The 25,821-nt window shown below is 38.6% G+C and overlaps 2 protein-coding genes across 4 annotated transcripts in view; one reads left to right on the top strand and one right to left on the bottom strand.

Moving 5' to 3' along the window:
* The first annotated feature begins 2,221 nt into the window (after positions 1-2,221).
* Positions 2,222-25,821, top strand: part of itgb2 (integrin, beta 2) — a 26,566-nt gene continuing 2,966 nt past the window's right edge. Inside the window, exons 1-17 of one of the 3 annotated variants that reach the window (XR_004612466.1) lie at positions 4,484-4,671; positions 6,480-6,531; positions 7,289-7,386; positions 7,591-7,792; positions 7,998-8,168; positions 11,325-11,566; positions 12,387-12,545; positions 12,784-12,879; positions 12,974-13,063; positions 13,183-13,320; positions 13,966-14,156; positions 14,416-14,648; positions 15,991-16,210; positions 16,382-16,596; positions 17,876-18,042; positions 18,680-18,853; positions 23,366-23,377. Coding sequence is in view for 2 of the 3 variants with exons in the window: in XM_034573472.1 (XP_034429363.1) it covers positions 6,483-6,531; positions 7,289-7,386; positions 7,591-7,792; positions 7,998-8,168; positions 11,325-11,566; positions 12,387-12,545; positions 12,784-12,879; positions 12,974-13,063; positions 13,183-13,320; positions 13,966-14,156; positions 14,416-14,648; positions 15,991-16,210; positions 16,382-16,596; positions 17,876-18,042; positions 18,680-18,745 (2,337 nt within the window). In the remaining variant the exon portion in view is untranslated. Of the gene's footprint in view, positions 2,283-4,483; positions 4,672-6,479; positions 6,532-7,288; positions 7,387-7,590; positions 7,793-7,997; positions 8,169-11,324; positions 11,567-12,386; positions 12,546-12,783; positions 12,880-12,973; positions 13,064-13,182; positions 13,321-13,965; positions 14,157-14,415; positions 14,649-15,990; positions 16,211-16,381; positions 16,597-17,875; positions 18,043-18,679; positions 19,098-23,365; positions 23,378-25,821 lie in introns of those variants that run through there. The other 2 variants (XM_034573472.1, XM_034573471.1) reach the window with 2 other exon arrangements.
* Positions 20,466-25,821, bottom strand: part of ubxn4 (UBX domain protein 4) — a 16,151-nt gene continuing 10,795 nt past the window's right edge. Inside the window, exons 11-13 of the mRNA XM_034573473.1 lie at positions 24,999-25,130; positions 23,444-23,658; positions 20,466-22,080 (exon numbers count right to left, since the gene is read on the bottom strand). Coding sequence (XP_034429364.1) covers positions 21,951-22,080; positions 23,444-23,658; positions 24,999-25,130 — 477 coding nt within the window. The 3' untranslated portion in view covers positions 20,466-21,950. The remainder of the gene's footprint in view (positions 22,081-23,443; positions 23,659-24,998; positions 25,131-25,821) is intronic.

Raw genomic sequence — 25,821 nt, 5'->3', positions numbered from 1 at the left:
ATCATGCAGCGACCAAATTGCTAGCCTCAGGATCATTATTGAGCAGTCCATAGAATGGCAAACACCTGTTTATGTCAATTTCATAGACTTTGAAAAGGCATTTGACAGTGTAGACCGTGAAATGCTATGGAAACTCATGGCACACTATGGAATCCCCCCAAAGTATATCAACATCATTAAGAACATGTACTGGGACATGCAATGCAACGTACTCTTCCAGGGATGCGCACAAGAAAAATTCAAAGTGCTCACCGTCGTGAAACAGGGCTGCCTGCTTTCCCCTTTCCTCTTCCTTCTGTGCATTGACTGGATCATGGTACAATCAACCCACAATAAAAGGACTGGCATCCAGTGGAGTCTGACAGAACATCTGGAGGACCTTGACTTTGCGGATGACATCGCACTACTCTCCCATAGCCACCAACAGATGCAGGACAAATCCAAACTGCTAGGAAAAACTGCAGCTGGACTTGGACTCAAAATAAATGGACCAAAAACCAAAGTAATGCGGATAAACACCAAGAACATGGACCCAATAACCATCGGGGACCAGACGCTGGAAGATGTTGACAAATTCACCTACCTGGGAAATGTGATAGCTGTTGATGGTGGGACAGAGGAGGACGTGAAGACAAGAATTGGGAAAGCAAGAACAACATTCAACATCTTAAACAAAATTTGGAAAAGTAAAAAAATCTCCCTCAAGACGAAGCTTCAAATCTTCAACTCCAACGTTAAAACTGTGTCATACAACTACACCCGCCACATTCCCTTTCACTTTTGAAAAAAGATGGAACAGGAACTACAACTCCTTGAAGACCAAGATATCATTGAGAAGGTAGAAGTTGAATCTGTGTTGATAACCAACATTGCTGTGCTCAGAGAACGACACATTTCACCAACAGAGGATGACATTGTGCATAATCTCAATGATGCAGTGTTCTCGAAATTAGACCTAAATACAGGATATGGTCACTATCAACACATGTCAGACGATACCCAGTTATACTTATCTATGAAACCAGAGGAAACTCAACAGCCAACTAAACTCCAAGTATGTTTTAAGGAAATAAAAACCTGAATGACCCACAATTTTTTCCTATTAAACTCAGATAAAACAAAAGTTGTAATACTTAGCCCTAAACACCAAGGAGATGCATTATTTAATTATATAGCTACTCTGGATGGTATCACCCTTGCTTTCAGAAAAATCATCAGGAAACTAGAAGTTATGTTTGATCCAGATTTGTGCTTTGATTCACATTAAAAACTAATTTCAAGGACTACCCTTTTTCACCGTTATATTGCAAAAATCAGGCACGTCTTGTCTCAAAAACATGCAGAAAAATGACTGCAGCACGTGTCCTGACAAGAACCAAGAAAAGAGATTACATTTCTCCAGTAGTAGCTTCACTACACTGGCTTCCTGTTAAATTTAGAATAGAATTTAAAATTCTCCTCCTCACCTACAAGGCCCTTAATAATATGGCACCATCATACCTTAAAGAGCTCATAGTACCATATCACCCCACTAGAGCACTGCGCTCCCAGAATTCAGGTTAACTTGTCGTCCCTAAAGTCTCTTAAAGCAGAGTAGGAGCCAGAGCTTTCAGCTATCAAGCTCCTCTCCTGTGGAATCATCTCCCATTTTCAGATGGGGAGGCAGACACCCTCACTATATTTAAGAGTAGGCTAAAAACCTTCTATATAGATAAAGCTGCCTTGGACCTGATCTTAGTAATGCTGCTTCTCTTCTCTACGTCTCTTTCCTCTTCTTGCTCTTCATCACATTAATGTCTTATCAATACAAGTCACTGACTTGACTTCTTACCCGGAGTCCTTGTACTTTATCGTTGCAGATCCACATCATGGCTCGTGATTGTGTATAGTGATTGTGGTGGCAGCTGATCATGGATTATAACTAGATGCTTGGATTTACAATATGCCTACTACCATTATTGGCAATACCTCTATCATTACAATTGTTATTACTGCTCCTTTCACCTCTGTCAGACTTGTCTTTTGTATAAATACTTTAAACATTGGTATACCTCTCTATTTATGTTAGGCTTTGTCTTTTCTCATGAATGTTGTGAATATTGTTATTTTGTTAACGTGCTCTGCAACTTGCAGCATCTATTGCACATTGCACTTCTGTCTTCTTGCTATCTTGAACACATTTGTTGCTGCACACTTCCTGTCATGAGGGTGGAGTAATTCTATCTACACAGTGTTGAACACAGCTTTTAACCACAGTTAGCAGCTGCCTCTTCCTGTTTCTGGTGAGTTTGCTTTTAACAAGAATGAGTTTTTTCCATTACACATTGTGTTTGTGACTTTTATAACCATTTGTGGATATACTAAACTCATTCGAGCAATGTCCGCAAAAAGGACTAAATAAACTTTATATTCAAACGTTTTGTGAGCTATTGTATTTCATGGTGTCAGAATAAATTTGGTAAATCAGGCTACTAGGAAAAACTGGCTTGTGACAGTTTATATTAAGACGAAAGAGGAAGATGAGCTTCTTTTTTCTCGGAAAGGAAGTTGACTGAGCTTACTTCTGACACATTTTCGAGAAAGGGTAACAGGAACTGTATATTCTATTTAGTTTTTGAATCCAGAACTGTTAAACTATACTATGTGAAACACATTTTTATTTCAGTTACAGATGTTTCTATTTTTTTTATTTTTTATTATTTATTGTTCAAAACCTGTACAACTGAGACAGGAAGAAATGTGTTTGAGATCTTTGTATAGTTTTTTTATCTTTGTTGTCATTGTACTGCTTTACACAATTGCAAAATTAAATTGCGATGGTGCTTTTCTTGATCTATGATGGCAGATCAAGGAAATGTAAATATGATGTACAATCACCTGTCACCAGGTTTTATTGCATTTGCAAAATGGAGTGCAGTTTATGACTGTGAATTTAGGTTTATCATTTGCATCAACAGCACACCTAACACATCACCGGTTTCCAATTGGCCCCTCATTACTCTGTGGTCCTCAGCAGTTAGCATTCATAAAGAATCACCTTGCACTTTCTGCCTCAGATAAAGCAGGAGAGATTCTACATATGTTTCTTTTGTGTTTCGTCGACAACCCTGCTGCTGCTTCTTCATTTGGTAAAATTAGATGTTGTCTTTGCTGAGTATATAAAGTCAGAGGAGAGAGTGCTAAGTTATACTTTTCACATAAATAAAATGAGTAACATCTCATTATTAAACACATTTTTTTTGTATCACAGTAATGTGATGGAGATATTTGACTGTAGCAAATCAAGGTGAAAGTCATTTAAACTATTTTGCATGCTCTGTGCAGTTTAATAATACACAGAATGTCATGTTTTATACATTCACTACAGAAACAAGTCAACAGATGTGTTCCATTTTCTGCCTTTAAATCATAGTGTTGATATTTTCCTAACCCCTGATTTCAACATCCAGTTAGCCATTGAATGTGAATTTTTAATGAATTTTGACCGACTAAAACTCTTCAGTCTTTAGGAGTGATTTCATATGAATGTCTGAGCAGTCAGTCACAAGGCTCCTAAAAGTGAGTCAGGTTCAAGTCTCTCATTGAACAAACTGCAGACACATCTTTCGTGAACCTTTAACTGTCCAACTGTTGTCCACGCATTTCTCCACCACAGTCTGGTATTTTGAAAGCTTTGTGATAGTCGTGTGTTTTACACCAGATTGTTTAGTTTGACTGATGACAATAAGTCTGACATGTAAGAGGTGTGTTGCTGCTTAATGGCATTCAATATGGTGGTTACCAGCCAGTCATTCCATCTGACAAAGTGGATCAAAGTTGCTTGTCTTAGTTTTGGCCTGGGGCCTCTTATACGAAACACGTTAAGCATACTGACGATATATTTTCATTATTTGGCTTTTAAAAAGTGATACGTAACAAAGTGAAATGTGAAGTAAGATCACATGACTACATCACAAAAAAAACACAAGAAATAACTTCTTTAAAGTCAGCCTAAAGCAATATGTTAAAAAAGCACAGGAAGGTTTATTATTTCGTGAGTATTTTTGTACTTTTGAGGGGAGAGGAGAGAAGTACAGTAGCTAATGTGTGATGAGCTCAGTCTGACTGAAACGTTGTTTGATAATCATTGAAATATTGGACAGTGTGTGAATCATTTGTCTAATAAAGGTCATCAGGGGCTTTAGACGCTCTTGTAATTAGTATATTGAGTCACCTTTACGATGAAACAGAAAAATGGCATTCCTGCACAAAACTGCCATTGTTATCTGATAATGTAAAGTGTATTGTAATGACATGTCAGCTTTGTTATTTTGTATGTACTGACACACAGAATCTATTTTGAGTGTCACCATACATTAACAACTGATAGTGATTCCTTATGAGCTTAGACTGAGTCTGAAAGAGGAAATGCACCAATGACCCAACCTCTCACTGTTATCTATTGCCTTTTATGGTGTCAAAAGTGTACAGGAAAGGATTGTATTTTGATTCAGTATGGTGGCCTGAGCTCTGACAGGGGGTGGACGCTTCACACAAATTGAAAATGACAAATTATTTCATTTTCATATGTAGTTCACTGTTACTGTCTTTGGACCTTTGATATTTTTTACCTTCAAGTGTTTCTAAATGCAATCGTGAGCTGCTCATCACAAGTTAACAAACTCCCCAAGGGTAAGGTTTTTTAAATTTATTATCAAGCTTGTGTATTTAGATGATTGTTGATACATGGTCTCTTATACCCACCTCCTATAGCATACGGCCTACTGTATTTCAGCAGAGTGGCATTTTAGTGTATCTTTACACAGGCTTACCTAAATGTGACCTATATCTATCTGTGTCTTCCACTCTCAGTCTTGAAATTAAGATTGGTGAAACCTTTTATCCAAAGTTGTAGTTAGCTGGTCTGTATCATACTGACAAGTGTTTTGTAGCTTTTTGTCCTTCTCATTTACTAACACCCGCAGTATAGAACATTAGGGACAACTCTGAACATAATGCCGTCCAGTATAAAACTACTACTATGTAGGGAAATGGAAAACTCTTGGATAGTCTCAGCCAGAACTGAACATTATGATCTATAATGATGTAAGGTAACAGTTATGGCAGTGAGGCTGTATTGACTACCTTATTTTACATTAGGTACTGGACATGTATTATCAGTTTTATTAGAAGTATTGAGTTGTTTGCAGCTATTACATTATCAGTAATAGGGTGAGAAGTACCTGCCAACATAAGGATTTATGTTTAGTTCTGGTTCTGTACAAGGTTGAAGTTAACTAATGATTTCACTGACTATTATAACCACTCAAGCTGATTGTGTCTATTTTTACCATGGATGTTAAAATGTAGGTTAGCACACTTTGTGCCTTTGATTCTCCAGATTATTCTGGCACCAACACTAAAATCATTTCACCTCCTGCAGACATTTTGTTAGCATTTAATTATGTAGTATATTCTTGTCTGCACATTCATCTACACAGAAGTGACCCATCACATTTTGTTCTGATATCTAGTTGTTGCTCATTTCCAATGAACTGTTATGCATCATTTTTTTTGTGCTATAGCATAAATGCCTCAATGATTAATCTACCAACACCCAGGTCAGAAGTGCCTCAGTGATTCTTATGAGCAAACTTGGGTCAAGAGACTGGGTCGGTCAAATGACTCTCTTCATATATACTTGCTGTCAGGAGCAAAGGAGAAAGTTAGGAGACGTTTTTACAGAGACACAGTACTACAGATGGACAAAACACAGGTCGATTTGTCTATCAAACATTGGCTTTACAAAGTGAGGCCATCAATGTATTCCTCCTGTCCAGCATGTATTCTTTATAAGCAAGGTGTACAATATTATTGGCTTTAATAGAAATGTGTACTGAATTTCAGAATGAAAGCTTTTTGGATAAATTATTAAAAAAATAGGTGCACCATCCCTTAATAACATTGTTTATTTGATAGCTATACACTAATAATGAAGAGTAGGCAATAACTCTCGAGTGATTCTTCAAACCAAGGTGACTGGCACCCTCTGCTGGTAAACTGCAACAGTTGAACTATACTTCTCTGCAGTTTTGCCTCCAATGCAAAGTCAGCATGTCATCTCATGTAGTCACACCTTGTAAGTGTTCCCCTGACTGAAATACATTTGTTGATTTTATTTGGGCTCCTATGCTTTTGGTCGTGATCTGTATGTGTGACCAATAAACACCTAGCATTAGCTGTAAGAAAAAGTTTTTACTATTTTACTCCTTTGCTTGACCCAAGAAGAATTAACTACGCCCCGATCTACTAAGTAACACAGCCAAATCTGAATTTATACCATGAATAAAAAATGAGGTCATTATATTTGATGTTTGCAGGTGTACATCATTGATAAAGTACTTCTATTTCAAATGACTATGATAGTCAGGATAACGTGGTCCTGTCATGATCCTAGTGAATGTCGCTCTGAGAGAAAATGTGTTTCTTTTTGTCAACAGGAGATGGATCGCTGTTTGTTGTTTCTTCTACTCCTGTTGATGGGAGGAAGTGGTAAGATTTCGCTACCTTTTTGCAAATCTTGAAGTTCATCGAATGATAAGTTGATATAGAATCAATTATTCAATTGTAATATCAAATGACTATGTTCAATACCCCAGGGATTGTACAAAATGTACAGCAACCAGTTTGTTATTGACTAGCCAGGTCCTGGAATTAATTCAAGAGCAAAAAAAGGGAAAAAGGGAATTTCAATAATAAAGGATGTTCAGGCCATGTTCTCATTCAGTTTCACATGGGACCTTGTTCCCTAAAGTTGTAAAACCTGGTCACTTTGACCTCACACGGTTTTCATCCCAGCAGGAGTACTAAAACAAAATTAAGAAGAATGAATGATGATGATAAAATATATGTCTTTTTTAAATCTTGTTGTAGTGTTAGGAGTACCAAGTAAGGACACTGTGACAAGACAGGTTACTGGACAATATACAACAAAATGAGGTTCAGCCTAACACCAAGCAGTGATAGACTCACCAATATCAATGCCAACAGTTGTATGATTTATGAGGTATACACATTATTAATAATCTACCTCTGAATACTGGATACTTCATTACTGCTGAGGGATTTCAATACATTATTTTGACTTGAGATTGCTGCGTGCACTTTGTTTGCCAGGATGTCACTGAAAGCAGGAATGAGTTTGAATGGATTATAGTAATTTGTGTCCATAACATATTATCTCAGCAATTTGTGCTGTTTGAACAGTTTATGGGTCTGTGTTGTATAGAGTTTGTGGTTTTCTTTGCAGGTTTGTGTCAACAAGAGGAGGTTTGCTCAAAGTCAGTGATCAACACCTGCAATGACTGTATCAGATCTGGGCCATACTGTGTGTGGTGCCAACAGCTGGTGAGAAAGAAACGTAATGTAACATCTGTCACTGCTCAGGGTTTAGCATTATTTGAATAATGGCATTTACTTGAGAATTTTCAGGATAAGCTAACTTAATACTTAAACCTGATGCAAGGGAGTAATAATGATAAGCATGAGTGAACTTTGAATAAAGAGAAGTTGCTGTCTCTTGTCATGTGTTTTTGACTTCCCTTTGTCCAGAATTTCACCAAAGCTGGTGAGAGGGAAACGGCACGCTGTGACACCCGAGCTCAGTTGATAGCAAAAGGCTGTAAGCAGGAGGAAATCATCTCCCCCAAGAACAGAGTCGTCATCATCAAGAGAGATCCTCTCACCAGTTCATTCAAGGAGCAGGGTGCTGTTCAGCTCAGCCCACAGAAGATTAGTCTGAAACTGCGCCCTGGTAAGTGGAATCAGTTAGTGCAGACCTAATTAGAGGAATGTAGTGGTTGAGTTCCAGATCAGAGGAAAATATTGTTTTGCACCTGTCAGTATTTCTGGATCTCAAAGTCTCAAATTCTAGAAATCTTGCAATGTTTCCATAATTTTCACAATAAGCTCATCCCAACTGATTTGATTCAAAAGTCTTCCTTATCTTGTGTTTACAGGGCTTCCTTCCACATTCAATGTTTCTTTTAAAAGAGTTCAGGGTTATCCAGTTGATCTCTACTACCTGATGGACCTGTCTTTCTCCATGAAAGATGACTTGGAAAATGTCAAAGGACTGGGACGAAAACTTTTTGCAGCTCTGAAAAATATCACTGCACATGCTCAAATAGGTATGAGGCAGTCTTAATCTAACAATGTGAATTGACAGAATCCTAATGTTTCTTGTTTTGTACTGCTTTAGAATACAGCCACAACCTACAATGTAATTATCTTTACTACTATATACCAATACTATGGTTCAGAGCGTCCTGACCGCTGTGCCGTGTATGAATGATGTGTAGGAGAGAAAGTGCTGCACATGGATGCAGTGTATGTGTGCGTGAATGGGTAAATGGCAAAACTGTACTTTAAAGTGCTTTGAGGGATAACCAAGACTAGAGAAGCACTATATAAATAACAATCATGTACAATTATGCTTCACAAATTTCATCAGTACAATAAGAACAGCTGGGTGGCACCAGACAGATGCGCTAGAATCTATTATTCTATCGGATCTTTAATCCAGTTTCCTTCAGGCCACCACACAAACCCCTAAAAATCTATGTCCTATATTACTTCTAGTAGTATACTACTACTACTGCGTCTTCTACTACTATATATAAAACTGAAAATAACCTCCAGAGGTTCCATGAGAGGAGAAACATTGGTGTCTATCAACAGATCCATTCTGATGATACTGATCAACACATGCTGATGACTCGACTCTTGAGTCTTGAATAGAGTATCTGACCAAATGGTTGACTTGTTTTTAATGTATATTGACCAGGTCCAAACCATAAGTTTGTCATCTTTCCTAGGTTTGTATGGCAGCTTTATTAATGTTAGCTGCTTGTTGGGTGTGATGTACATTTCTTAGATACAGTACAGTATCTTTTTTGAAAAAGGCTGCAAAGCATTTACATATTTGGCTGAATTGTAGGCAAAGTGTGAATCATTCTATAATGGCTGTAGTTTTTTTACTTTCATTGCCAAAATGTTACTTTAACTTTGACTTGGCCCTTCAGTAACCTTGATTGGGACAAGCTCTAGTTTTTCCAATTTCAAAAGCTTCAATAATTGTTCCATATTCGAGGATAAATACTGTAGGATAATATGTTATTGAACTAGTGATGTTGTGATTTCATTTTGCTTCTTTAGTGAACTGTGGATGTTGTTTTGGTTAGTGTTATCATGAGAAGACAGCTGCATTAATCCCTTATTATACCTCTGATATTTAGATTTATTTTGATGTTGGTGCATTGTGATTCTCGAATGCAGTGTTGCCCTTTTGAGAGGATGAGATGCAACAGTAGCTAAACTAAGTGAAGCTTGATGTCCATAACACCTGTCAATATGCGTTGTTTCAAACGGGTGGTTCACCTGTTAGATCCCCCGAGATACTGAATCCCAAGTTGCCCCTGACCGTTGTGCTGCCACTGTGAGAGTGGTATGCGATAGAAAAAACAGGCAAATAGCTGTAAGTGAAAGAGTGAATGTGGCTTGTAGTGTAAAGCGCTCCGAGTTGTTGAAAAGACTAGAAACGATAAAATACAATACATTTACCATTTCCAGATGATAAACTGTAATGGCCTTCCTGAAGTTTCACTGCATTTGTCAATCACGCTCAAAATAATTAAGCGTTGACTTTGATTTATTTTTTTGTTGTCAACCTGTCCCACGAAATTGTATTCGGTAAGTTAGAGACAAAAATAATTAGGGTCATGTAACTTCATGAATTTGTGTTCAGTAATGCAATAATTGTGAATTGGGCCAATTAAAAAATATAACTTCTGATGAACAATATATATTTAAGCATGCCTAAATTAAGTCAAGTATGGTGCATGGACTTAAAGATTATATTTACAGGCTACATGTTTTATATTTGACCTTTCAACGTATATCTTATAGAAGTTGAATAACATAATTAAGTTCAATTGATTAAACATTAGGTTTTCATCCAGTTAATTATTTAAGTTTGACATAATTATAGTTTGTCAACAGGTTCCACACAAATTATTCTGCACACCCAAAATATTTCTGTCAATTCCTTTATTTATCAACACAGCAACAGCAACATTATAGAGCAGCACAGTCCAACACTTACAGTTGTAAACTGATTCACACATAGATCCAACAAAAACATCCTTTCTTTTATTAATATGGTCTAACAAAACAGGTTTGCATTTTACCTCCGCAAAGGAAGTTATGTTTTCTTAAGCGTTTGTTTGTTATTAACAGCATTACACAAGAACTACTGGATGGATTACCATGACACTGGGTGGAAGGATGCAGTATGGGTGTTTGTGCATTGAGTGTGTGAAATTGATGGATCTAACAGGTGAATGTTGAATTTTTATGAGTGCAGGTCTTCCTACAAGGATATTGAGTAGCAATGTAGAGACATCACCTCCTTCCAACACTTATCATTCCACCCGCAGCTGCAAGTTCAGTGAAAAGCCGTAACTTTTGAGTTTTATTGGAATATCAAAATCATCAACCTGATGGCCATTGTCCCGTAACCATTGTTTAACATTACTCACCGATTGGTTATCTAAAGCCACTTTTTTCAAACCAATCTCCCTTTTAAACTCATCCGCTGGGAGGTGGCCAATCAACTGTTTCTGCATTTCAATAGTTTTATCAGACATTTCCATGAAATATTTCCGGTGTATGTTTTCATACCCTTTCAATTAAATCTGATTAGTACATCAGTGTTTTGGGCTGGTTCAAGATTCCTGTTGATATTAGGTAGTTCATCAGTCTTAACAGACTGATCAGTTTCCCCTTTTAAAGTGGGCTCACATCTCTGTGTGACGCACACGTTTATAAAAAATAGACATAAAAAGCCATTGATGACAATCAAATATCAACTTTTTTCATGTAGCATTTTAAGCAACATTACATGTTCATCCATGAAATTATTACAGATGCAATGTCAAATTGTTCTATTTAACAATCCAAAAATGTCCACGATGAAAGCAAAAAAGTTTCATTGATTTCCTCAAAGATTGACCATGAAATGACCATGGGTTGTAGTGAATCAAATGTTTGTCACAATTAAATTCAAAGTATATATTTTCTTGATAACCAGACATCAATAAAGTGTATGCATTGACTGAGTCATCTCCCTAGATGATGCAAATTTTGCACAAATTCATGTAACAGATTATGATACGATTACAGGCTGTATTCTAAAGTGTTCTGACATGTTTCCTAAATATTTGCTGTATAACAAAAAGAAGAATTATGAATTTATTAGTTAGTAATAAAGATTTCTATAACTACAGGGTTTGGTGCCTTCGTTGATAAGACAGTCCTCCCTTACACCAACACCAACAAGGACAAACTGAAGATGCCATGTGATGAGAACTACCAACAGTGTCAGGCAGCCTTTGGCTACAGACATGTGCTCAGTATGACATCACGGGAGGATGATTTCAGAACAAAAGTGACACAGCAGTACATTTCTGGGAACTTGGACTCTCCTGAAGGGAGTCTTGATGCCATGATTCAGGCTGCTGTATGCGGGGTAAGGACTTAACCAAAGAAATGACTATATACTGTGAGTAATACAAGATAAGTGAGTATGTTTTATTAAAAAAGAGTACATCTAGAAAACCCTCTTTTTGTGTCCACTCTAGTAGAAATACCTCATATTGTACATTTTACAAAGGTCAGGCCTTTTAGCAGGTGGTATTAGCTTAAATTGATAGTGACAGCTGTACAAGGTACAAACCACAACTGACAACAATAAGTATGGAAAATTGAACCAACAAAAGAAATCAAGACTCGACAATAATTCTTCTATGGGCTCACACCTTTTGGTTTGATGGATAGTGTCCAGGTCAGAACTAATATGACAATTATTTCTTCCAGTTTCAAGGTTTATCCGTTCAGTTAAGTTTGAATTAACTCTGGAGTAGAAGCTCATATTACTCTGGTGTACATTGAACAAAATGTGCACCAGTGATAGTAGACATGCAATGTTAGCATGAAGTCAAAAGATAAACCATCAAAAAATCCAATAATAGAGTAGTTTCCTTCTCTGTGACACCAGAGAAATTGAACAAGTACATGATATTCACTGTAGTGCTGCAGGAATAAATACAGGCATGTACATAGGCTACCTAACATTAAAACTGAACACTGATCCCAGGGTTCTGCACCCTTCACTCATCTCCTCCTTCCGTCAAAATGACAACAACACACTCAAAGCAGGAATCATCTTTATTCTCAAACATGTTTGCATAGCAGATTAGTGAGGTTTAAAGTTGTTTTTTTCAAACCAGTATGATACAGGCCTGTTTAAACCGGCTTTAACTAGCTCCCTCACACATAATGCTGTTTAGGGAAAAATTGGATGGAGGAATAGCAGCACTCGACTGATTGTACTGACCACTGATGATGGATTCCACATGGCTGGTGATGGAAAACTGGCCGGAATTCTGGAACCCAATGATGAACAATGCCACATGGAGAACAACCTTTATACCAAGAGCAGTGTGATGGTAAGTATGGAATCACAACAGGGAATCAACAGTTATCAGAACTGCAGTGCCATGTCATAATAAAGTTTGTGCGCAAAATATGAAAAAATGATCCATATTGTCTTATTCTCAATCATCATCATCACAATAATTCCAAATAGATTTTCTTGAAAAACAACTGTTCCATTTTGTTCACTTGCACGTTTTTAAGAGCTGTAACATGGATATTATGTTCACATGATTCCATTGCTTTGTGCAGGACTACCCTTCTGTTGGACAATTAGCTATGCAGTTGGAAAAAAACAATATTCAACCAATATTTGCAGTGACAAAAAATATGGAGAATGTGTACAAGGTAGGTCAAATTGACCTTACATTTTTTGCTTACCTGCAGAACAAATGATGATTGTTTATTTCACCTTGTGTTTTTTTAATTTATTTATTCCCAGCAACTCTCTCAAATGATTCCAAAATCAGAGGTGGGAGTTCTGTCATCAGATTCTGACAATGTTGTCCAGTTGATTGAAAGTGCCTACAATGTAAGTTGTTTCATAGAGACATTTTGCTAATATTCCCCTTTTGTATACAACCATATCTCTTCTCCTGATTTTGTGCTTTTTGGTGAATATAATTTTCTTAAATGTGTGATCTATGACAGCGGTTGTCCTCCAAAGTAACTGTGACCCATGACAATCTCCCAGACAATGTAAGAGTTGTCTACACACCTATATGCAAAAATGCAGGACCAGCAGAGGAGAGCAAAGGGGTGTGTGACAATGTGCGTGTGGGACAAGAGGTCAGTTCTTTTTATTTATACATACCAGCATGTTTTTCACTGTGAAATATGTCAAGTGCACAAAGTTCTTGTTCCATCTGTTTTGGGTTATATCTTTGTAGTGGAATCCCCATGTTTACATTGTGATTCTTATTGAAAAGCAATCTGCCCATTTGCCATGCTGGTCCAGGTCTTGGTGGCAGCAGTCTTAACAAAGTCACCCTTCTCCCCAGCCCCCTCTTCCAGCTCTTCTGAGGTGATGCAAAGGCATCCCCCGATCAGATGGGATATGTAAACTGTTCACTATGTTCAGAGTCTTTTTTGTTTCCTTCTAGTCGGACATGCTGTGTCCATCAAATGCCCAAACCCACATTGGCTATCAGCTTATTCAACTGACTGTTAAACCTCAGCTTCATGAAATGTTGGAAATATAATTTAATTCAAATTTATTTGTATAGCTCTAAGTCAGAACATAATTATATTATGATGTGAGGTCACTTTTCATAGAAAGGGCATGAGTAACCCAACAGTTCCCACATTTAACACTCGGTGTTAGAAGAGAGAAAAGATCAAGAATATTCGTGTTTTTTGTTTATATATTTTTGTTTTTGTTATGTTATTACACCTCTGCCTTACTCGCCACCTATACTACTACTTTTTCTTCAGATCTCCTTTAAAGTCACTGTCACAGCAAACTCGTGTATGCAGAACAAGTCTTTCACTATCAGACCACTGGGCATTAAGGACACATTGACAGTGAGCTTATCTACAAACTGTGAGTGTCAGTGTGAGGACCCTCCTGACATAAGCCACACACACTGCAATAAGAAGGGAGGAGTTCACTGTGGTATCTGCAGGTAAGGTTTACAACCAATGAGTGTAAGAGCACCTCAACAAATGGGAGAACCCTATAGCAGTAATGGGAAGCACTATTCTATATGATATAATTGTATAAAGCTACCAGCTACTGCTTGGGAAGTGAACTGCTTAGTTTTCTGTTATTATTGTAGCAACAGGACTTCACAGAGCTGTGTGTGTAAATGATGAGCCCAATGTTTAATGTTTTCAATGTTTCACTTTTTTTTGTTTTAACTGCCTTTTATATTGTGATTACAGCTGCCATGATGGCTTTGTTGGTCAGTTCTGCAACTGTTCCATTGGCAATAAAGACGAGAGGTCCTTACGGGCATCTTGTCAGAGGCAGAATGGAACAGAATGTGAGGGTCGTGGAGACTGTGTGTGTGGCAGGTGCCAGTGCCACACCACAGAGAATGGACTGCGTTACCATGGTGACTTCTGCGAATGTGATGATGAACACTGTGAAAAGTTCCAGAATAAACTGTGCGGAGGTAGGGTTTCAGTCATTTTGTTACTCTCTGCATTGTTACGCTTTACCCTATCCTGTACCTTAACTGGAAGAGGGTGATTGTTCTTGCCTGTGTGTGTGTGTGTGTGTGTGTGTGTGTGTGTGTGTGTGTGTGTGTGTGTGTGTGTGTGTGTGTGTGTGTGTGTGTGTGTGTGTGTGTGTGTGTGTGTGTGTGTGTGTTGGAAGAGGAGAGTATTACATGATTAGGTTCTGGAGTTGATTTGTCAAAGGTCAAGGTCAACTAATGTGATCCAAAAAATAAATTTTCAAAGATATGTACACAAATAAGTCAATCTAATTTATTATGATAATATGAATAATATTATTATTCATATTATTCAGAAAGTTATTCCCCATCATATGATTTACATCATGAAGTCTAATAAGTCCAAAAATTACATACTACAGACATGTATTTTTAAAGGTACCCATGCATCCTGTAGGACTATAGAAATGACATAAAGCTTATATAGATTGCAAAAATAATCCATGATCATATGTAAAGAATTGCATCATTATGATATGACATTATTATTGTATTGTATTGTATTGTATTTCATTGTTTCTCGCAAGATAGCAGCACCCGTATGTGGGATATTTCAGCTTCATTTTCATACAACGGCATCGTCTACATGTATGTGTGTTCCCTTCCTTCCTTGTCAGTTTGTCTCTTATTGTTCCTAGTGTTCCTGTCTTTCGACTTTGGGTCCTTTTTCTTGCTCTTTCTTACCCGTGTCCGGGGGGGACCTCACCACTTTATGTAACTTCACCATTCTTCACCCCGTCTTGCACTCTGAGTGACTGGAGTTGGCTGGAGCAGATTCCAACTAGATTTGCAGCAGGTTGAACATCTGCTCGAAGTCTGCAACACATTGGCGAGCTTCTCTAATCGTGTCTTGGAAGAGTTCACACATAGCGATTGATGAGTGCTGACCGAGGGCTGATCAGGGGCATGAGCCGTGCAAAACTTGTTGGGGACTGGCAAATTGGGCAGAAAATCGCGTAGTATGTTTGCATTTCCACTTCCAGGAAGCCATTGCATTGTGACATTTCACCATAATGCCATGAACCACAGGACCTTATTATTTTTATAACACAAATAGTATATACTAATGTTTTGATAAGGAACCTTAAAGTGAGCCCTTATGCTCACATTCACCTCTATATTTTAGTCTGCTGGTCCACTAAGCTTTGCATGGTTCACAGTTTTCTCCAACTATCATGCAGTCTATCATTTTATGCATCAATAGGTCATTCCTCCTTAAGATCCTCCAACCATTAACTTCCATGCTCTAACTCTCCTTTTCATTCTCCACAATTTCCAGGAAATGGTAGGTGCAAATGCGGAACATGTGACTGTAATATAGGCTACGAGGGCTCAGCCTGTCAGTGCATGGTGTCTGAGGAGGGCTGTCGAACACTTAACAACACCGTGTGCTTCGGTAGAGGATCCTGCAAGTGCAACCGCTGTCAGTGTAAGGAGGGATACCAGCGGCCACACTGCCAGAACTGCCTTGGCTGCCCTGACGCATGCCAGACCAAACTGTAAGGATTCCAAACTCAACTTAATATTAAAATACTTAATAAAGGTTTAGTTCACCGAATTACAAAAGAAAGACTTACCAGTATTTTGTCAAGAGTGAATCTCTACTGCTAGCCTATGTTGAGATCTTTAGGCTTACTTTAAAGTATGAACTGTTGCTATTCATTTTTCAGGAACTGCATTGAATGCCTCGGCTTTGACTCTGGTCCCTTTAAGAAAAACTGCAGTGTGGCTTGCAGCAAGAGCATTTTTCATGGGATGGTAGAGCAGTTCACAATACCAAGCAAGCAGTGCCAGCAGAAGGACTCAGGTGGCTGCTGGATCAAATATAGGCTGGACCAGCTGGTTGGAGAGGATTACTACAGGGCTGAAATTCTGAAACAGAGAGGTAAGCTGTTAATTGAAAATACAGATAACAACTTCAGAGCTATTCTATTTAACAACTATTTTGTTATTGCACTACATGTGGATATACTGTTTCGGGTTAGGGTTAAATATACCAGACAATGGGTTCTATTTCAGCTTCCTCACCATGTACCATGTTATGTAAACCCCATGTGGTTGTTCTTGGCATGTCTAAATCCACTTTTGCAAGGCAGAAAAAGGGTGACAATGGTGCATGGTTTAAAATGGGTTCTTATAGGTAGTCTCATAATTAATCATGGATGTGTTTTTGGCAAAAAATGCAATACATGAATCATTGTGCAATATCGCTTCACCTTTAAAAGGCAGGTGTCCCAACACCCTGACCCATTGCGATTATAATGGAAGATTTAGCAGGTAGAGGAAGAAACATCTGTGTGTAACAAGTGTACATTGTACACATTCCTGTTGCTAAAAATCACTATCTTGCACCATTTAAATAATATTGAAAGTGCAATCACTTCCTGCAGCATCAAGGTGCCTGAACACACTTAATGATAAGACCAATATGCCCAAAGATGGTATAGCTCTTTTTGCTGATGACACCAGTATTTGCACTTCTGACTTTAATCCATTACAAATCTAGAATTCTTTACACTCTGAATTCAACTTGGTTCAAAACTGGTTTCTAGCAAGGAACCATGTACTGACTAAAAAGTCAGCAGTGAGGTTTTGTACACCATACTGTCATCCTTTGATTTGCGTATTATTTATTTTCATCCAATTAAATACCCTGCCAGATGCAAAGTGCCCTCCTTCCTATTTCCCTGAGATCTATTATTATTATGTGTTTTATCCAGGTTCATGTATTTATTTTCCCAATGCTTTAGGTCTGGGGTGAGGCAATGAAGGAGCTGTATGTGTGTATCAGCAGTGAATGTTATGTATTGCTTATTTGTGTTTTATAATTTTGAAAATGAGTTACTTCATCTCAAGAGGTAATTCATTTAGTACATTCCATAAACTACGGTATTAGACTTATATAAACTTAGCCTTGATGATGGCACTAGAATTTGTATCTGAAGTAATTGCATTTTGTCCTGAAGAGAACATGAATGTTTGAACCAAATTCCACTTATGGCAGTTTTTCAAATTATAGTTGACATTTCAGTCTTTACCCAAGTATACTGAGAGACTTACCAACACTGCCATCTAGAGTCTGAACAAGTCAGCAGACATACATGTACACCTCCTTACATTTTGGATATGTGTAAAAGCTTCATGATTTACAACTCTTCCTCCAGACTGTCCAGAACCACCCAACGTCATAGCTATTATTGGAGGCTCCATAGTGTCTGTGGCTCTTATTGGAATCTTGGTGCTGATGCTCATCAAGTTATTATTCTACATGAAGGACCTGAAAGAGTTCAGGAAATTTGAAAATGAAAAGAAAAAGTCACAGTGGGCAAAGGTGAGACACTTTTTTATTACTGCTAACACAACTAGAAATAATCACCATTTAGGGATTTTAAGGTGTTGTTACTTAGTGTGAACTTACTTTGCAGAGAGGCACATCTTCTTTTTTGTTTGAAAGAAAGGCTACACAACCCTGCAGTGCAGCAGCAGTGTGGTGTGCTGTACAGCAGGACATACTGTTATTGTATTATGTTGGCACAATGAGGCTGCGGGGGTCAGAGTATGCTGTGGACGTGTGATGTTCAACTTTAATGCTGATAACCAAGCTTCACATCCATTCATCTCTAATGTTACATGTTACAAAGCCCTCTGAAAGGTCAACTACACATTCTAAGTCATGGAGTAGATATATATGTTAAGACATCAATCGATGAGACCATACACCCCCAACCCCAAAAAACGTACAGCCTACTAACCTGATGTTATTTAAATGAAATTAAGCTTGAACTACACCACCCTTTAGATGTCACACTCCCTGGCACTGGTGTCCCCGGGCGATATATGACAGTATTAATCCACAATAAGTGTTTTTGCAATTCTGGAGATCCAACATGGTCTGTGGTAATATGACATGATAAATGCTGAACTTGGAAATGGAAGTTAACTAATCATCTGGCTTTCTCTGTCACCAGGCTGACAACCCACTGTTCCAGAATGCCACCACCACTGTGGCCAACCCAACATTCACTGGAGAATGAGGGCTTCCACTGCAGCACGGCGATCGCTCAGCATTGCTTTGTAAAATCATTGTGTGAGACTTATGTTAGTTGAATTTCTTTTGTAATGCTCATGTTCAGGAATATTTTTCCTGAGAGCTACTGTTAAAATTTCCTGCACACTGAATTTCCTTGCCCATTTCACGTGAAATTATAATATTCATTTTCAATTCTCTTTTTCTTTCATATCAAAACTGTTGTAATGCTTTGTATAATATAATTATATTTTACCCTGTCTTTGTCAGGTTTAATACAATCCACTTTCTGAGGATTGTATTTATACATGTAGAGGCAGATTCTTTTTAAAAGTTCAATAAAAAAAAAAAAAGTCACATTTTGTTTATCAAATATTTTCTATCGGTACACACAGCCATTGTTTCCAAGTCCACATTCGCAAACTGCATTTAAAAGAGTTCAGAGATGAATGTGGAAATGCTGCTGTTCAAATGTCCCTCTCACACACTGTCTGATATCCACATGTCTATGATTACCCCCTGGGTGGCAGAGACCTGGCTGTCATCAGTATTCTTTAGTGGAGACACATCGAGCTCATTCACCCTCAGATGCTAATACTATCTTATCTGATACTGTCAATAGGGTTTGGAGCCTGAGTCCCACCATATTAGATGGTACATATATTATATTCTGTACCATCACAACATATTTTTCATAGGAAAACAAAGGCAATTGTATTAGCATGTGTAGTATGGAGCCCCCCCAGTGGTCATGTGGTAGAAAGAAATATTAAAGTGAGTATTCATTGGACTGAACTGTCAGTTTCATTCATGTTACATTTAGTCTGAGGAGGAAGTTGATGCAGTTTTCAGCTGTTAATAAAAAACATAATTAAATAATTACTAAATAACACTGTTAACCTTTTCTGCAGATTTATGAATCAAATGCTTTTAGGAGCTCATATCTGAAGTTGACTAACAAGCGTCTACAATGACCTGACTTGATTGTGTGATCCATGCTCCAGAGGAGGATATCAGAGGACATTTAGGCTAAAAACAGTGTAAATGACCTTGTTTCCAGTCGAATTTGAATGCTGTAGCTTATGGACACTTGGATGACACCACAGGAGCAACATGGAGGCCCTTTATGTTTGGTTCTTTTTACGTTTGAAGAATTGGTCACCATTTACTTCAACTGTATTGGATTTGGCTGCAACGCTGTTTACCCCTGAAACTCCAGAAGTGTTTTGTGGACTCAAACACTTCACCTGCCCCTCCATCCATCAACATAGTGGTGAGTAGATAACGAGTGAAAACTATCCCTTTTCGAGTAAAGCTTTGCAGATTAGAAAAATACCAATCCAAATGGAGTTTGGAAAACTGTGGAAAAAAGATACTTGCTGCATGGTCTGTGACCAAAAGGGTTACCACTTCCCACCAAAACACATAATACTGAAGGACTTTTGGTCTAAATTTGTCATTCATGAAATAATGAATAATTTGATATACTTTTATAATGTGTTCACTGTAATGCTACCAAGTTATTATTGGGGTCAGATGTGTCTACTTTATAATAGATTTTAACAGGCTGAGGTAATATGACAATGTCAACTGATCAATCATCATTTTGCCTTTATTTCAATATAAAAGAACAATTAGTCAAGTCAAATGTCTAACTGCGGGCCTAAATAGGGTCACCCACGTGTGAAGAATTGGGATCAGGTCAACAAAGAACAAATACAAAAATCTGAAAAACAGACTGCTTTAATTTTCATATTAGAATGAGGAGAACTTCAGTAGTTGCCCATTGTCAGCTCGTAGAAACACATGCTGCCAAGGTGTGTGTGTGTGTGCATGTGTGTGTGCTGTTGTACACCTATCTTTGCGAGGGCCAGTTTGAGCCTACAACCTACGGCGTGAATACATTTTTGGAAAGTGAGGACCTTTTGGCCGGTCCTCACTTTGTGACCCGCCACCCTTTAATGGACTGTTTGGGGGTTAAGACTTGGTTTTAGGGTAAGGGTTAGAATTAGATTAGGTTAAGCATTTAGTTTGGATGGTTAGGGTAAGGAGCTAGGGAATGCATTATGCAGATGAGTTTCTTCACCAAGATAGAAGTACAAACATGTGTGTGTTTGTGTGTACGGGCCGCCTTTGTAGATGCACAGTCCTCTGCCAGCAGTTTGCAAGCTGTTTGATGAAATGTTTTATACATCCTAGACCGAGACAAAAACGTCTTCATTTTGCTGCATGATGGAATAAGTCGCAGGCAATCAGCCAATTACTTTTCAAAGTTAGACATTTCTAAATTGCATCGACTCCATAACAATGCAAATCCATAATCAGATTACACCATCTTCAGGTCTGATGGTTATTCATTTACTTTGGTGCCTGATAATCGTAATTAATAATTAACTTAATTATCATGTATCTGACAATTAACTACTGAGTTCGAAAACCCAAAGAGGATACTGGTGTAGCTTAACGCACTCTGTGAAGCTGCTGTATTCTGAGCCAAAGTTAGGAGAAAAAGGAGGGCGTGGGTTTGGAACACAGTAAAACAAAGGCCCTGTTCAGACCTGGTATCAACATCAGTCCTGAAAATCTCAAGTGGACAGCGTTAAGTACCTGTGTTTACACCTGGAATTAAATGGTTCCTGAATGTGTCTCCAGTGAACACTTGTGATCAGATCTCACTTCCCCACTCTATATGCTAATAATCATGTATTCTCAAAGGCCAAATTATGTCTTTTTTAACCAGTCTGAGTTTAAATATGTGTCTGATGTCACTGTGTGTGTCTGTCTGTCGGGAGGAGCTATAGAGTGAGGCAAAAGAGTTGCATTAATTATTATGTGTTGATATTGTGGTAGTGGCCACAAACAAATCGACGTATCGGCACTGAGAAACAACAAAATACATTTGATTCATTGTGAAACTGGAGCAGGTCAGAGGATGTCAGCTGAGTAGGTGGTCCTTCATATGTGGCCCAGAGGGCATGTGTTCACAGAGCGAGAGGACTGCATCCCAGACCACCTCTAAATGTGGTGTGAGTGATCGGATCTCAGGATGAATTCAGGATGCATTTGGGCAAGTTCAGACCTGAAGTTGGTGCTGACCACTTGTGACTGGATCACTCAGGATGGATGTTTATACCAAGCCTGAATGGGGTAGAAAACTAAAGCATCAGCTGGAGCAGAAACCCTAAACTGGTCAGACTGAATTAATTCACATTTTACATCTGCTGGGTAGAGTTCCCGTTCCAGGTGTTGTTGTCATCCTCACTGTCCTCCTGAGTCCTCAGACTGCAGATTTTACCCTCTTTCTTGAAGTCTTTGGGCCGCTTCTCCAGAGTGTGAGTTTCTCTGAGTGGACATAAAGGAAAATGGCATGACATACAGTGTCACTTAACACATGTACATTATGTGCATACAGTATACAACAATTAAAAAACACAGATCTCCCAAAATCTGCTGATGGAACTGAACTCTAATTACACAAACTGCCAGAATGATAGAAAGAGTAACAGAAGAACAGAAGAGTCAAAGTCACCCAGCTGATTCAACAGTATCTATACTAGTAGCTATGGATATGGATATAGCTATGGATACATGAGCTACTGGTCCAGCAGGGCAAAGAGTGCTGCACACACCATGGAGCAACAGTGCAATACAGATACTTTTTATATTATTGAAGAAAGTGTTAAAACATTTTAGAGCATTTTGAAACTGGCAGCACAAATGACACTATGGTGGGCGATATGGAAAAAAATCATATGATAATTTTTTTCATATCAGTCGATATATATATATATATATTTTACAACACCGTTTTACCACGCGCTGCACAACGTCTCCACAGACATGGCCCAGCATGGCTGGTTTTAGCGGTAGAGACGCATCTACTACTATTGAAATTTGTTTGAGACTGGTAGCGAGTTGGAGTTTACAGACAGACACTAACACACAGGCCCCGGGGCCCCACCCCCACTCACTCACACAGCGACACACACAGTCTCAGGACCTGAGCAGTACATAAAGTTTACTAAGAGTTTGTTTGATTCGCTCCAGAGATTATGAGGCTGCATATAAACAAACATTTTGTGCACGTTCAGTACAACACGAGACGTGACGCACACAGTCAGGACTCAGTGTTAAAGTGACCGGAGCGACACGGTTTCATGACCTGACACCATTGATTAATAACTAAATAGGGTTAGGGTTAGGGTTAGATGATGTAAGTTTGACATGATGATTGTAAGTTTGACATGTATTATTCACAATAACAAACTGGGAGATAAAACAGACTATTTAGATAATTTCATCTGTCTAATAATTCCAGAAATCTCTGTCACAGCTCTTTGTGAAGCAGCGATGGCGCAGCTTCAGGGCTCTGCAGACTGAGTCCAGCACTTGGTCTTTACTTGCAGCAGCTCAATCACTGCAGGTCACTTATACAGTTTTTCAGAAAGAAAGCTGCAACCAGCATCACCACAGGCCAAGTAAACAGCCCATTCCAAACAGCTGCAGTTTCTGCCTTGAGATAATGTGGATTGTGATTCATACAGCTTTCAGGCAGTGCACATTCTGAACACATACAACTCAAACTTAGTTTATTCTTTGTAAGCAGATGTATGGCCTATTGGACTTAAATGTCAATTTTGTTCAGCCTTCCTTGGTTGATGAAGAGTGTGCATGTTGTTTAGGTAGAGCAGTAGCTGTCCCTTACCTCTTTGCCTTGTCGGATGCCGATGATGAGTTGGTATACGAGCTGGACTGCTGGCTGGGGCCTTGGGATGCCGGTCCAGGAGGGGGGGGAGTTGTAAACAGAAAGGTGCTGAGGAATCTCCATACAGCCAGTAGAGGAGAGAGGAGTGTTCCCAGAACAGCCCAAATGCCACCCCCAGAGGACTGGACTACAGTGTTAGCAGGCCTGCCTGAATGCTGAGAGGGATAGAATACGAAATAACATTGACTCAAGAAGCACGATTATGGAATGCTTTAACATTTATGGACATCAGTGAGTTTATTTCTCTCTGCTTCCCTATGCTATGCTAATCTAACCGCATTCTGACTGTACTGAACAGTAAGAGGCAAATGTGAGCCTCTCTCTCTTACACACTCTCCTGCCCCTTCTCTCCCTCTGTGCGTTAACATCCTGCAACATGGATGCAGATATAATTGAAATAACTAGGGACTCCTTCTCCAAACGTAAAAAAACTAAAATGCCTCCATACTGCTCCTGTGGTGTCATCCAAGTGTCCGTAAACCCCGACATTCAAATTCGACTCAAAACTGCGTCATTTACACCATGTTTTTAGCCTAAATGTCCGCTACCAAAGTAGCGATGCTAACACGCATCCACAGGTCACAGCAGACATTTAGGCTTAAAACATGATCTTTTTTTTTTCCTCTATTGTTTTTTTTTAACGTATGAAGAAATTGTCACCATTTACTTCAATTGTATTGGATTTGGCTCCAACGCTGTTTACCCATAAAACTACTTGTGAGTGAATTTTCTGTTTTCCGGCGAACTATCCCTTTAACTTAATTGTTGCAGATGAAGCAACGCCCCATTCATCCATGAACATAAATATAAATTCAGCAGATTTTTTAAAGTTTTACATGTGAGTGATTATAAAAGAGGAGCAGAATCACTTGTTTACAGGTGCTGAGTAACACGCCTCATGAGTGAGGGGCGGATTAAATAAAAAGATTAATAATGTGTTTCACCATTCAGCGAAAACTATAGAGATTTGATTTTGGTTCATATCAACCAGCCCTACTCTGTTATAGCAAACATGCAATCTGCAGTAAGTAAAAAAATAACACAGGTTAACACAACTTATGAAAATCATTCATACACATGAACAGTAACACAACAGATTCACTTCCATTTTATGAAAAATATCGTTGACCAAATCAGAAGCCATGTTGATCATTGCTCATTGCAGATGAAACACACTGGCTTTACAATCATGAAGTCAGGTAAGATGACATTCATGCCAATTAATAATTCTGACGTATATATATAAAAAAATTCTTAGAATAATTTTTTATGTTTATTTCTGATTACACAAGACTATTCGGAGTTGAGCATTTCACTACACATTCTATAAGTCACAAATTCCTGGTGCTTTTTTAAATTATCTTATTGAATTAGCCTTTGATTATTCTGATCCGCAATCTAATGGCTAAAAAATGCAGTCAAAATTGCAGACACCTGCCATAGACCCTCTGAATTATGCAGGTTTGACACAGAGGGTGGACTCGGGTTTGCTCACCGGCAGAAGCACAATGGAAGCACTTGGAGCCAATTCCAGCTCTAGCAGAGTTTTGTTCAGGTCTTCACTTGTGAACTCCCGTCGAGGGAACATGGTTGCTAGGGAGAAGTTGCCGTAACGGTTTCCCACTTCCTGAGACATGATCAGCACAAAAACATTAAAAGTGATTAGACATGAAGAGATTTACAAGGTTACACATGCCACACTTTACAGCCAGGCCACACTGGATGCATGAGCGGCGCACGACTTTTTCGAGGCACATCTAGCTTTTCATTTCAGCGGCCGCATGTTATCAGGTTGGAGTGACCACACTGCCTGCGTGTCAAAGGCTCAAGTCGTGCTGCTCTTCAAGAGTGAATGTCGCCCATTTTCTCTGCAAGCCTGCAGGTGGTTATCAGCTAAATAGACAGTGAAAATGAACAGTTTAAATTACAATATCTTTTGAATTTGTCACAAAAATAATTTGAAAAAGCACTAATTTCTGTTGACTAAATCCATTCATTTAATGAACAAGGTTTTATTGTGCAGCATTTGCACGACCAGAAGATGCATGAGTCCTGGCATTGTGTAATTTGAGTACATAAGCCTACTTTTATATGCAGGCACGTAGCAGACACACCCTGTGTGAACAACAGATGTCCAGGAAGTGAAGCAGAACAACATTGTAGCCGTCACGCACTGCACGTACACCCAGTTTGGCCCAGACACTACACAACTATTTCATTACTCAGAGATGATGCTGAATGATGTGGAATCATTTGGAAGTTGGACTCAAAAGATTCTGCAACACCTGTCTATTGTTAAAAACTGGTAGGTGATTGGA

Source organism: Hippoglossus hippoglossus, chromosome 21, assembly GCF_009819705.1.
Source record: "Hippoglossus hippoglossus isolate fHipHip1 chromosome 21, fHipHip1.pri, whole genome shotgun sequence".
NCBI lineage: Eukaryota > Metazoa > Chordata > Actinopteri > Pleuronectiformes > Pleuronectidae > Hippoglossus > Hippoglossus hippoglossus.
Note: the sequence above shows the minus strand (reverse complement) of the source record. Positions and strands in the feature narration are given on the sequence as shown.